This window comes from Ranitomeya variabilis, chromosome 2 (genome assembly GCF_051348905.1).
Source record: "Ranitomeya variabilis isolate aRanVar5 chromosome 2, aRanVar5.hap1, whole genome shotgun sequence".
NCBI lineage: Eukaryota > Metazoa > Chordata > Amphibia > Anura > Dendrobatidae > Ranitomeya > Ranitomeya variabilis.
The window spans coordinates 84,211,027-84,225,238 of NC_135233.1; the positions used below are offsets into that span (position 1 = coordinate 84,211,027).

The 14,212-nt window shown below is 43.5% G+C and overlaps 1 protein-coding gene across 1 annotated transcript in view; it reads right to left on the reverse strand.

The window, feature by feature from the left end:
- Positions 1–13,175, reverse strand: part of LOC143804487 (retinol dehydrogenase 7-like) — a 33,790-nt gene extending 20,615 nt beyond the window's left edge. The window contains exons 1-2 of the mRNA XM_077282618.1: positions 12,748–13,175; positions 3,520–3,672 (exon numbers count right to left, since the gene is read on the reverse strand). Coding sequence (XP_077138733.1) covers positions 3,520–3,672; positions 12,748–13,117 — 523 coding nt within the window. The 5' untranslated portion in view covers positions 13,118–13,175. The remainder of the gene's footprint in view (positions 1–3,519; positions 3,673–12,747) is intronic.
- Positions 13,176–14,212: the final 1,037 nt, after the last annotated feature.

Consider the following 14,212-nt stretch of genomic DNA (forward strand, 5'->3'; position numbering starts at 1 on the left):
CATGCGACTGTTCATGATTCAAATGTTCTTTGGCAAAACAGTGATGATCCGGTGCAAAACTAGAAACAATAGGGATCCCGGGTAAACAAAGGGATCCCTTTAAGAATTACCCTTGACGGGTTTTAGCAGCAGTAAACAGAAAAAACAAACCGTTAAGGAACTATATACATTGTCATGGCTCCAAGGATTATTGTAGGTCTGGAGGTCTCCACCAGGGCTTTACCTGACATGTAGCCCTCTGTGGCTTAGGATGACTCGAATCCAGATTCACTCCCGATGCCGGGTACACCCCATGAGTTTGTTTTTCATGCACGGTCAGGTCGTGCGCGGCAATAAAAGTCTGAGTGGCTTGATGAATGATGCAAGTTACGGTGGGGTTTGCCGCAGCCGCCTCAGCGGTAAGCTCTTCCTCCAGGGTCCTGGATACCGCCAAGAGGGCTGTGCATTTCTGCAGTTCCCGGGCCCACCAGCTCTTTTCCTTTTGGTACCGGCGGTAGGTCACAGCATCTCGGGGTTTCAGGACGGAGTCCGCGCCGTCCCCACCCAGGCAGGACTCCACCTCATCCCAGGCCACATGGACCCTCACCGCTGACCCGATTTCTTGTATGAATCCCTTTCCTTTCTGAGGTTGGTAGACCACCACAACACCCCACTTCAGCAGAGAGCCATCCAGCAGCTCGCCTCCCGCTCCACTTCTCACTGGTATTCTGCAATCAGATGCCGCCGGTATTCTCCCCAGGGAAAGGGCCCACAGTCATGCCCTCCCAGTGGTCTGGGGTCAGGTGGCGGGGACGTCGGGGCTCCAGCAGTCACGGCGGTACACGGGGCATTTTAGAAGCAAGGCTCCCCCTGGTAGACTGGAGTGTGAAGTGCAGTGTGTGACTTGTGATACCTGATCAGGTGAACTCCTTTAGTACAATCAGACGTAATATCACTCCCCCTGGTGGGAGAGCGACATTACTGCAATGACCAGGACTCTGGGGCGCTGCACACGCATATCATTAACTCAAAATTAAAAATAAAGATTAAGCAACAACCACAAGACGGATTTCATCAACCAAGGTATCTTGTTAATCAGTATATCTGCTCTGACCTGACACTGTCTGTAGGCTACTCAGCACAATCCTGCTGACAGGTTCCCTTTAATTCATCGTGTGTCTACCTTATATGATTTATAAGACACAAAAGGAGAAAATTATGAACTTATCACATTTCAATACTATTGTTGCTTGGATCAATATACCATGGGTCCAGCTGGTGAAGATCAGTGAATTTGAAGAAAAATTGTTAGTTTAATTGGTAAAATATATCGTTATTCTGGATATATTAAAAAGTATTCCCATACCGAAAACAAAAAAAACATGGGAATTTTTTTTTAATGCATTCGAAATAAAGGTTTATTATTTTATCGGTGGAAATGCCAATTTTTCTCACTTTTCTTCAAGATTTCTTCCTGTTCCTATAAAATTCTCAATGAACAGTTTGTTAAAACTACAAATTGTTGTGCCTATATACATGTAGGAGGCTGGTATGGTACCTCTTCTCCTGCTACTCATCCCGACATGTGTGTTCTAATATACTGCAAATGTGTTTTGCATATCAGTGAATGTTGTGACAGGACGGCCATTAGATGGCAGCAGCAGAAGACACTAGAAGGGGAGCAGTGGTAGACTACAAGCAGGCATGGGTTAACTTGGAGGGAGGAGCAAGTATATAAGGCAAAAGCAGCAGGAAGTCAGTGAGCAGAGCCTGGGCAGCCATGCCCTGGGCAAGAAGTGAATAGAGTGCAGCGCCTGCGTGGCCATGCCCAGGGCAAGGAGTAAATAGAATTGTTGCAGAGACTGGGCAAGAGTAGGACGATTTCATACCTCTGGGACCAGAATCAGTGTTTGGGAGTATCATCCTGAGGACGTGCCGTAGAGGAAAAGCAACACTACAGAAACAGCGTGGACCAGTGATGGTCAGTGTACACGTTAAGTCAAGGGTCCACGTGAGTACAAGAGTCCAGCAGCCTGAGACCAGGACAGGGTCCAGACGGTGCAGGGGCTAGGTTACTAGAAGAGAGCCCGGCAGCCTGAGACTAAGACAGGGTCAAGAATGTCCGCGGACTGGTGCACAAGAAGAGAGTCAGCAGCTGAGGTTGAGGACTGAATAGAGGCTGTGGAGAAGGGATAGAATTCATATCTGAGCAGCACAGCTTCCTAGGACAAGACTAGAGGTTCAGCAACTAGGACAGAGTGTGTGTTGAATGTGAACGACTGCCTGCTGCTTATAACCTGTGCCTGAAGATATTGATACTGCTTTACCTTCTTGTAACCTGTGCCTGAAGACATATATTCTGCACGTAAATGTTTTCATCATAAAAAGCATTAGACGTGTCATTGTCTGTATCTTCACCGCCCTGGGAAGGAGAAGTGAACGTGGAACAGAGATAATCAACTGTATAGCAGGACTTTATTTATTTTTTCATGTACAAGGTGCCGGGGTGCTCACTGACTGTTGCTTAATGAACTCGCCCATGACTACCACCCCATGCCACCTTGTTACATACAGACGGACAAAACTGATGGCACATTTCTGTTAGGCCACGTTGTTCACACATTGAGTATTTGATCAGCATTTCACATTAGTATTTGTAAGCCAAAACCAGGAGTCGAACAATCTTAGGAAAAGTATAATAGAAACACGTCACCACTTCTGGATTTATCACCCACTCTTGATTTTGTTTTACAAATACTGATATAAATGGAAAAAGACCGAGGGCACAACTAAACAATGTATAAGTGGGATCACTGGCCACACACTTGAGAAATGCTATCAAAGAAAAGAAGGAAAAGAAGTGTGTAAACAGGCTAGGGTCACCTGAAATTAATAAGCAAAAATTTTTTTATTATCAAACAAAATAAACAAGACAAAAAAAGTAAAACACATTTAAAAACAATTAAAAGGCCAAAGAAGGCTAAGCATAAGCACCAACTGGATGGCCGTGTAAGGCCCCTCCAGAATCCTCCACTATGTGCACCAGGGTATAGCAAGATAATACTCACTAGAAAATAACCAGAAAATAAATTTTAAAAATGAAAACAATCTAAATCTAAATAATAAACGTCATGGGCTAAATAAAAGAAACAAAAAAAATACTGATGTAAAATACTGAACGTGTGAACGTGGCCTTGAAGAAAAAAAGTCCCATATGATTACTGAAATAACTTGAAACTGACAAAAGACGAAAGTCCATGTGTGTAATAATAACTATGTGGGTGAAATAAAACATACACTGCAAAGATAGTCTTTAGTTATTTCATTGACTGTGACATACTATGGGTGTTTGAATGTCCCACTGAACAAACAGACACGTGCAACTCTATACTTGTAGACTATTCACAGAGAAGCTAAACGCTCAGCAACTAAAGGCCTCTGGCTGCAACCACATCCCTGTTGCAAGATCTGGGTAAGGGTTAGGTGTAATAAGAAATGCTAATCACTATCCATTATGCCATCTTATAGTACAGATCTCACCTTTGCTTTTCCTGATAAGTGGAGCAAAAGCCAGGGTTGTCCTGATACTTCCCAAAAGGTTGACATCAAGAACGTTCTGGTATTTATCTGTTGTTTGCCATTCAACCATTCCGTATGTGGCTATACCAGCATTGCTCACAAGTCCCCACAGGCCTGGAAGAAAAGAAAAAAATCCGTCTGTTATTAAAGTAGGGCAACGTGAAGCGGGGCAGCAGCCATGGGTAAGGTACTTGTCTTTAATCCCCATATTCATGTTACGTCCCAGCATGCTACATGAAGATGGGGGTCCTGGCTGAGTGTGTGGGCTTAGTCTATGGGGGTCTATGCCCTTGCAGGCCTATTGATGTCAGTGACTTCAGCTGGCCAGGACCAGGTGTTAAAAGATTCACTGAAGGAGACCATCAGCCAACAATAAACAGTTTTTTACTGAACAGTAACTTGGCGGGAACTATGAACAATAGATAGAGTGTGCATAACTTCACAAACGTTTCTTTTAGAACATGGAGCATCCTCACACACATTTTCTCCTTCCCCCATGACAGCACCACGGAGAGAGGGGATCCACCCTTCTGGGACAGGAAACCTACAGATGAAAAGGGAGGTACCTCTCCCTTGCATCAGTTGGTTTCCTGTCCCTAATGGTAACCTTCAGTATAAAAATAAAGAAGGGCTGACAGCACTCACTCTATTGGGGCGCCCGTTCCATGTCCAGGGAACCTTCCTGGATATTCCAAGACCATCCAACATCAAATGAACAGCGCTCCACTCGGGTGTAGAAATCTTCAAAAAGTGCTTTATTAAGCCATGACACAGCAGCAACGTTTCGACCAACACTTGGTCATTTTCAATGCTTGAAAAAGACCAAGTGTTGGTCGAAACGTTGCTGCTGTGTCATGGCTTAATAAAGCACTTTTTGAAGATTTCTACACCCGAGTGGAGCGCTGTTCATTTGATGATGGGTAACCTTCAGTATGGCGTACCAGAACATATGAAGATTCAGGAAGAAGATGGTCCAGGCCCAGCCAGACCGGTACAGGCAGCGGGGAGGCCCCTGCTGCGGATGGTGCAGTGTCCTGAAGCCACCACTGCAGGGACTGAGGGTTATTGCAGGGTGAGCGGGGGGGAGCGCAGCCGCCGCACCATACTCCAGTGCAGGGTGTCCGGTCAGCGCATGGGCGGAGACACGCCAAAATTGCCCCTTGATGACGTGGCTGGGGAGGTCACATGACGAGGAGAAACTTCTGGGGTGAAACCGGAAGTAGTATAGAGGGATTGGGGTGAGATGCTCCCTGCAGCCAGCAGTCCCTGGTAGAATGGAGAATAGCGAACTGCAGCAGAGGCCTAAGAACAGACAACATCATTCTGCAAGCAAGCGGAGTGGATGCTCCAGCAGCCATTCCACTCAGCACAGCAGAAGATCCGGCACAGTGGACAAGTCTCCATCCTCAAAAAGCCCTTCAATAGACCCTATTCCTCCTCTAAAACCGGTACCCGCAGCTGCGTCTGATTGGTGAGTGATCTTCTTGAAAGTTTACCTTGTAATTGGGGTCACCTTTTCTATTTCATTATTCAGGGAGCAATAAAAAGCTGGAAGGAAAGTAAAAGCGCAGTAGGGTCTTATATGGATATTAAGAGATACCTCTAGTCAGATTTTACTCACCAGATAGAGCCCAAACACAGGCTCATAGAAATATTAGCTGCTGCAGATCCACCGGTCTCCTCATGACCAGCCAGAGTAAAAAAAAAAAATGGGATAAAAAGGTGGATTAACTCCGCGCTGCTTGAAAGATACAGTAGACGCCCAAATGGATATTCAGATAAAAAGTGGCTTTATTCCACGCTTTCCGGAGTACTATGACTCCTTCATCAGGAAGCCACAAAAGTATATATTATATATATATATATATATATATATATATATATACAGTATATATATATATATATATATATATATATATATATATATATATATATATATATACATACTTTTGTGGTTTCCTGATGAAGGAGTCATAGTACTCCGAAACGCGTTGAATAAAGCCTCTTTTTCATCTAAATATCCATTTGGACTTCTTTCTTTCAAGCAGCACAGAGTTAGTCCATCTTTTTATCCCATTTTTTTATTATTCTGGGAGGACAGAGTGTGGTAAAAACCAAACACAGAAACTGCCCCATGTGTAACAAAGAGTTATACTGTCACCTGGGATAAGAGACTTTGCTGTTCATGCATAGATCAGGTGTTATGTGAAGAAACCTCAAATTTCGCCTCCGAATTGAGATCAGTGATTAAGTTGGAGGTTGAAAGTACCCTTAGATGCTCACACAAGAGGATACGGTCAGGGAACAGAAGGCCAGCAAGCACCCCCAATCTGAATCCTCTAGCTCCGAGGAGAAAAACTCGGATTCTTCAGATGCTTCCTCATCCTCAGACAGCAAAGTAGGGGGGCGCCACTGTTTCCTTTTGGAAGAGGTATAAAGCCTGGTTAAGGTGGTGTGATCCACTATGGGGGGTGACAGACCTTCATCCAGAAAAAACGGTACAGGATATAATGTTTGGAGGATTGGCGCAGAGAAAACGGAGATCATTTCCCCTGAACGAAAACATACAAGCCCTGATTAAAAAAGAGTGGGAGAAACCAGATAGAAAAAAAATCTTCTATACCATCCTTAAAAAGGAAATATCCCTTTAAGGATCTAGCATTGACATCCTGGGATAAAGCCCCAAAACTAGACGTAGCAAAGGTCTCCAAAAAATTTGCCCTCCCCTTTGAGGACATGGGAGCCTTAAAAAACCTTTTAGATAAGAAGGCATATTCACTTCTTAAAGGCGCATGGGAAACATCAGGGGGTAGTTTTAGGCCCGCTATAGCAGCAACCTGCACCTCTAGATCCCCATTGATCAGATTGGCTCAACTAGAAAACAGCAACGGGATAGGGTGCTCAGGGATAAAGTACTCAAGCCCATTCCTTTAATATGGGGGGCAGCAGCTTTTTTGGCAGATTCATCAGCTGACTCGGTTAGGCTAGAGGCCAAGTTTGTAGCTCTCTCGAATGCAGGCCGTAGAGCACTTTGGCTTAAATGCTGGCCAGGAGACCTGCAAACCAAGTTAAAATTATGCTCAATCCCCTGTGAAGGAAAGTTTTTGTTTGGAGAAACATTGGATGACATCCTTCAGAAGGCAGGGGATAAGAAAAAGGGGTTCCCTAACCTGGCCACTCCCATTTACAAACAGTCCTTTCTGAGTAGAACATTTTTCCGTTGGAGGCCCCTGAGAGAACACAGTAGATGGGAGGGAGCAAGATAGAAACGTAAGGGATTTCTTTTTGGAAGCTTCTCTCATGATAGGAAGCCCTCCAAGTGATGGCCCCTCCCAGGTGGGGGGCAGACTATCCCATTTCCTTCCAGCCTGGGATAAAATTTCCAACAGTCCCTGGATACTAAACCTAATCAGGTCAGGCCTGAGGATAGACTTCCGGTCATTCCCTCCCCAGAACTATGTTGTGACTCCCCTACGATCCTCCCTGGAGAAACAAAATGCCTTGAAGAGCGAGGTATTGGATCTAGTGAGCAAAGCTGCTCTCCAGGAGGTCCATTCTTGGTAAAGGATGGAAGGTTTCTACTCCCCATTGTTCCCGTTAAACAAACCAGATGGGTCATACCGGACAATTAAATTAGACTTAAAAAAATTGAACGAGTATGTAACAACACAAACGTTCAAGATGGAATCAATAAAGTCAGACATCAAAATATTGTTTCCCCAACTGCTTCATGATGGCTCTGGACCTCAGCGATGCACATTACCATGTTCCTATACACAAGCACTCTCAAAGGTTCCTCAGAGTAGCAGTCTCCATAAAAGGGGAAACAATTTCAATACAAGGCCCTTCCCTTCGGCTTGTCAGTAGCCCCTCGGGTGTTTACCAAATTGGTGGCAGAGGCAATGGCGCACCTGAGGGAACAGGACATTTTGATCGTCCCTTACTTGGACAAATTCTTGGTGATAGGTCCAACATTGCAAAACACAACTAGAGAGGGAAATGACTTCTTTAGTAAACCTAGGCTGCCTACTGAACCTAAAAAAATATTAAAGGATTGAGCCAAAGACTACGCAGGAGTTCCTAGGACTTATATTGGATTCCCAGAAACAAAAGTGTTGCCTCCCAGAGAAAAATGGGGAAAATTGCGAGGTGTTGAGGGCATCACAATACCCATCCACGACTTTAAGAAAGGCCATGTCTCTGTTACGTTCAGTGGGCCCATATACACACCAGGGGCATCCAATGGGACACTTTAAAAAACCAAGTCTCTCTTAGGGGTCACTTGGAAGGTCGTATGACTATTTTCGGCAACTATTCATTCCCAGAGTTGACAGAAAGAGATGATAAATCTAACCAAATTGGTCCCTTGGGTGACCAAAGGGTCCCGAGTAGTTACCACAGATGCAAGCCCCATGGGGTGGGAGGCTCACCTGGACAACAAGGTTACTCAGGGGGTCTGGACGAGCCAGGAGTTCGCTGAAGAGAATATATACAGGGTAAATTTACCTGCTTTGCAGATTTGAAATCAGTGTAATGGATAACTGTATTTACAGAAGAAACACATTTTTTTAAACTTGTAACCTTTAAAATCTGCGTCGTTATCAACTCAATACCAATTCTGCAACACCATGCACCCCTTGTAATGCATAAGGTGAAATGTGAGGGTAAGCACATCACATCCACAACTAAATCTGCAGCAGTATTTATTGCTGCTGCAATTCCACTGCTGGAGATTTGCAACAGAAATGTGCTGTATGCCATCACGGGAACACAGCCTAATAAGTAACACATTGTGGAATTTAGGGTTTTAATCTCTACTTCATACTGTTCTCAGATCACATAGCAAAAACCTGCAGACAGATTCCATGCAATAGTTTATTTGTAGCAATTCACAAAATGCAAAGTGAATGAACAAAATAAAAATCTAAAATCAAATTAATGTGTGACCGCCCTTCAATTCTACTAGTTACTCTTGCACAAATGTTTTGAATAAATTCGGCAGTGAGGTTTGTTCCAAACATCTAGTTGAACTAACCACAGATCTTCCTTGCTTGTAGGTTGTGCAAATCCTTCTGTCTCTTTGTATAATCCCAGAGAGACTCGATGTTTTGTTCAGGGCTCTGTGGGGACCATATCATCACTTCCAAATATTTGTTTTACTTTTATTGTCAAAAAATTATTAAACCATGACAAGACTGAACACAGCACACACACACAAGGTAATTATACTGCATCAGCAAAGTTTTTTTCAGGCAATGAGTTCAAATCAGACGATGGTTTCAAGATGCGCTATTCAAGCTCTTTTGAAGAAGCACTGAGAGATGGGGAACGTTGAGGGCCATAAATGCTGTTGATCACCCAACTTAATTCAGCAGATGGAAGACACATCATGCTTACTTCCCTTTGAAATCAGATGTCCAGCAGTGTCAGTAGTTCAGAATTGGTAGTGGGACTCAAATACACCCGTCTATTGTTTAGAGGAAAAATTGCATCCATGAACCCACACTTTTGATATAGAAGCAAGGCAGCTGGTGCTCTGGACTGATGAGTAAAAATTTTGAATATCTGCAACAGATGACAGTTTGTTCACTGAAGATCTGGAGAGTGGTGCATTAATGAGTGTCTGCAGGCAGCAATGAAGTAATACCACCAGGGAGGCGTCTGATTGGCTTCAAATTTATTCTGCAGTAGGACAACACCAAACATACAACCAAGGTCATTAAGAACTATCTTCAGCATAGAGAAAAAAGAGTCCTGGAAGTAATGATATGGCAACCACAGATCCCAGGATAGAATCATAGAATGTTAGAGTTGGAAGGGACCTCCAGGGTCATCGTGTCCAACCCCCTGCTTAGTGCTGTATTCACTAAACCATCTCAGACAGATGTCTGCTCAGCCTCTGTTTGAAGACTTCTGTTGAAGTAGAACTCACCACCTCTCGTGGCAGCCTGTTCTACTCATTGATCACCCTCATTGTCAAAAAGTTTTTTCTAATATCTAATCTGTATCTTCTCCCTTTCAGTTTCGTTCCGTTGCTTCTCGCGTTTCCATGTCCAGATGAGAATAATGATGATCCCTCTACACTGTGACATCCCTTCAGATATTTGTAAACAGCTATTAAGTCTCCTCTTAGCCTTCTTTTTTGCAAGCTAAACATTCCCAAATCCTTTAACCGTTCCTCGTAGGACATACTTTGCACCATCCTGGTAGCTCTTCACTGAATTTGCTTCAGTTTTTCTATCTTTTTTAAAATGTGATGCCCAAAACAGCATCGAGTCTCTCTGGTATTACATGAAGATACAGAGGATTTGCACAGGTGACATCCACAGAAGATCTGTTGTTAGTTCTCTAAGATATTTGGAACAGCCTGCCGAGTTACTTCAACAATGGTGTGCAAATGTACCTAGAAAATTACTGCCCTGGCGTATGGGGCCCGGTGAGCAGAGGGAGCCCCTCTCTTCTGCTCAACAGGCCCTGAACTGCCGGTTCAATGACTGAATGTTAAGTCTCGGACGCACGTTCAGTTAAAATCTGTATTGCCGTGCTGGAAATGATTCCAACACAGCAACAGTAAACAGCTGCCAGCCAATCACAGGCCAGCAGCCAACGTCAGCATGCACATCGCTGGAATATGATGTCACTGCCATACCTTGGCGCATCCACGCCAGATGACTCGGGGAGAGGACACCGCTGGACCTCAGCCAGGTAACGAGAAACTTTTTTTTTACAAAGCTGTACTATGAGGGCAGAATAGGGAAACATGGGGGCACTGTGGAGAGACACTAGGGCGGTATGGAGAGACTCTGGGGCAGTATGGAGAGACATGGGGGCAGTATGGAAAGACACTGGGGCAGTATGGAGAGACATGGGGGCAGTATGGAAAGACACTGGGGCAGTATGGAGAGACAATGGGGCAGTATAGAAAGAAACTGGGGCAGTATGGAAAGACATTGGGGCAAGATGGGGAGACATGGCAGGATAGGATAATACGTGGGGGGCACAATGGGAGGAGATGAGGGGCTAGGAATGAGACATGTAGGACCAAGAATGGAGTAGATACGGGAGCAGGATATGGAACATTGTTATTGTAGGGGCTGATTAAGGGATATTATTATTGTTGTGACGTATTTTATTTCTGACAATACTGTTTTCAGTGTGGGGGAGTAGAGGTCCCGTTACTGTGCAGGGCGACACGGTCACTTTTTTCTTCATCTGGCGTATGTGCTGTAGATAACGGTGTTATTTGCTGGAGAGATGAGCCCTGGCTGAAAGACGTGATGGCGGTCTCTGCTGAATGAAGATGAAGGACTTCAACTTGAGACGTCACCAGTGAGTTAGTGTGTTACCTGTACACTGACAGTAAACACTGTATATTTTATACAGAGCTTCTGTGTATAATGTCACTGGTGATCACTGTATTACCTGGATACTGACACTATATACAGAGCACCTGTGTATAAAGTCACTAGTGATATGGTAATATGTGGTCTTCTCATGGTATGACAGTATTTGTCCCTTGTATGTGGTGTTATTGGTCACTATGTGGTAGTAATATGTGGTTCGGCCATGATGTGGTGGTATTTGTCCCTTGTATGTGCTATTATTCATTCACTATGTAATTGTAATATGTGGTCTGGCCATGGTATGGCGATATTTGTTCCTTTTATGTGGTACTAATTGGTCACTATGTGGTGGTATTATGTTGTCTGGTCATGGTGTTGCAGTATTTGTTCCTTGTATGTGGCATTATTTGATCACTATGTGGTGGTAATATGTGTTCTGGTCATGGTGTGGCTGTATTTGCTCCTTGTATGTAGTATCAATTAGTCACTATGTGGTCGTAATATGTGCTCTGTACATGTTGTGGTGGAAATTATTCTTTGTATGTGATATTATTCAGTCACTATGTGGTGGTAATATGTTGTCCGGCCATGGTGTGACGGTGTTTGTCCCTTGCATGTGGTATTATTGTTCATTTTAAAAAATGTATGTGACACGTTCTCTTAAATAAACATAAGTAAAAATATACCTAAAAAGAGGATTGGATATTTTAACAGGTTTAATAAGTTAGAGTAGAGTAGGACCCTGCCAAAAGAGTCTACCTTGTGGCGGTAATGGCTTATAAAATATTTTGGCCAAAACAAAAGTGGCTGGCTATGTATGTGGTACGGTGTTCGATGAGAACTTTTAATGTGTGATTGGTGAGGATGTGGCTCAGAAGTGGAGTTTTTCCAAGAGTGGGCAGTGAGACTGAGGAAGGTTCTAGGGGTGGAGGCAGAGCTGAGGTGGAGCCTGGGTGGGGTCTCAAGGAGGCCCTAAAATGTTGCCAGTATGGGGGCCTGAAATTCCTGGTGGCAGCCCTGATAAGCTGGGTGCACATGGTGGCATGGAGTGAAGACCATAGGAGCTTCAGTTATCAATGACATTGACTTTACAGGCAATATGTTATAAAAAGAATGTGTTTCACCTGTGAATACAGTCATCCCAAAAACCACATCACAAATCTGTAGCAATTTGCTGTAATTAATGTAAGAATATAACTACACATTGTTAATATGATTACAAAGAATGTCAAATCCCCTGCTTTGTGATATTAATGAGATAATTGCTGACCTACACAACTGGAAGGTTAAGTGGCAAGAGGAAACTTCAAGATTTCTGACATTTCTTTAACACATCGATATGAAAAATGGAAAAAAAAGTTTTAAAATGTTTTAAAAGTACAGCTTTTGGTTTTTTTAAGAATTCACAAAGTAACAATAGATGAGCAAGAACAGATGTGTCAGAGAGGACATTCAATCTGCAAACAGCAGCCCCACAAGTACTAAGAAAAACCCAGCTTTTTACTTTATATATTTCTTTAATAGTGATGAACGAATATACTTGTTACTCGAGATTTCTCGAGTATTTTTTAGTGCTCAGAGATTTAGTTTTTCTTGCCGCATCTGAATGATTTACATCTGTTAGCCAGCATAAGTACATGTGGGGGTTGCCTGGTTGCTAGGGAATCCCCACATGTAATCAAGCTGGCTAAGAGATGTAAATCATTCAGCTGAGGTGAGGAAAACTAAATCTCTGAGCACTTAAAAAATGTTCGGAGGACCCCCGAGCATGCTCGGGAAATCTCGAGTAACGAGTATATTCGCTCATCACTATTCTTTAATAAATATTTACTAATAACCTTCTTACCTTTGTCAGGGAGGTTTTCCTTCACGTATTGTTTCACCTTCTCCATCTCTTCATCACTGGTCACATCGAGCCTGATGACTTTCACCTGCCCAGGGGATGAATGGTTTATCAGAGCCTGAGCACCGTCTCCATCTGGAAAAAGACAAGTAGCAAAGACCGTGAATCCCATATCAAGCAGCCGGAGAGCCAGCAGGTTTCCAAAGCCCGAGTCACAGCCTGTGATGAGCACCGCTCTTCCCTGAGGATTGAAGAATACATCTTTGTCTCTTAGCTTTGTATAGATTACAATCGCCAATAGTCCAAAGAGCAAGATATATACAAGGGTCTGTGAGTCCAGGCAGCAGGACCTCAGCCAAGGAACAGAGACCATAGCTCCAGCTTCAGTGTATGCTCAGAATACCAGGACGCTCGATGCTCAGTCACAAGTCAACACAGAGGAAAAAAAACCCCTTCCTTTTTCACATGTCTCAAACACTTTTAATCACATTGTGGGAAGACTACATACACCTTTGCTTTGCGCCTTAAGATAAACTGTTAGCATATACAATAGCTGCAGGCTTATGCTAAATCTGTCTTAAGCAAATAGCAGATGTCACAGGGTTAATCTTTTAAAGCATGGGTGTACAACCTTTCTTGGTCATACTGAACCAATTGGGGGCCGCACTAAAACTTAACAGGGTATAACCTATGACATTTGTGGCAAATTGAAAGTATATACGGTACCATAAATGTCTGAAATGCACAGGACTCTCACCTCCAAAAATCATCACCGAATGGTACTTTCACACCGATTGTTTTGATGAAGATTTTGAAATACATTTTGCTCCTAAATCCACAATAAAAATATATCAAATACTCTTTGAATAAGTTTCCAATTGATTTTAAAGGAAGCTCCTTTAGTTCACACAGTTCTAAATTTTTGCATGTAATTTTCAACATTTTATAACTCCCATAAACTACAGTAGAGCGATTACAGACACGGAGGCCACCTGTCTATTTCACATACTACTTTCTGGAGTGCAGGACGGATTAGGAGACCCCCTACTCCTGATGTATGAGGCATCTAGAGACGTCTACACAGGGCACCATTAGTACGTGTCAGTCCCTGCTCCTCCGCTGCTGACACTTCTCTATATGTGGCTGATCGCATATAGTAAACCTGTCAGACAAGCATTTTTTTCTGTCCATATGGTTGGGGCCACACAGAATAGCATTGTGACGGGGTGAACGGCAGAGCAGGAAGGGACAACAGGCTGAGGGACGATCCAACGAGATTTATTAAAGCAGGGAGCATACAACATCAAATATCCATAATGTCCTTCAAATCCACGAGAAGTCCACAATAAGTCCAAGTAAAGAAACAGATCTGGAGGTGCTTTCCAGTAATCCCGCACCCGATAAACGAAACAATAGTCCTTCCACGAGTCCAACAGAACAGATTCGGGTGCACCTCCCGATAATCCTT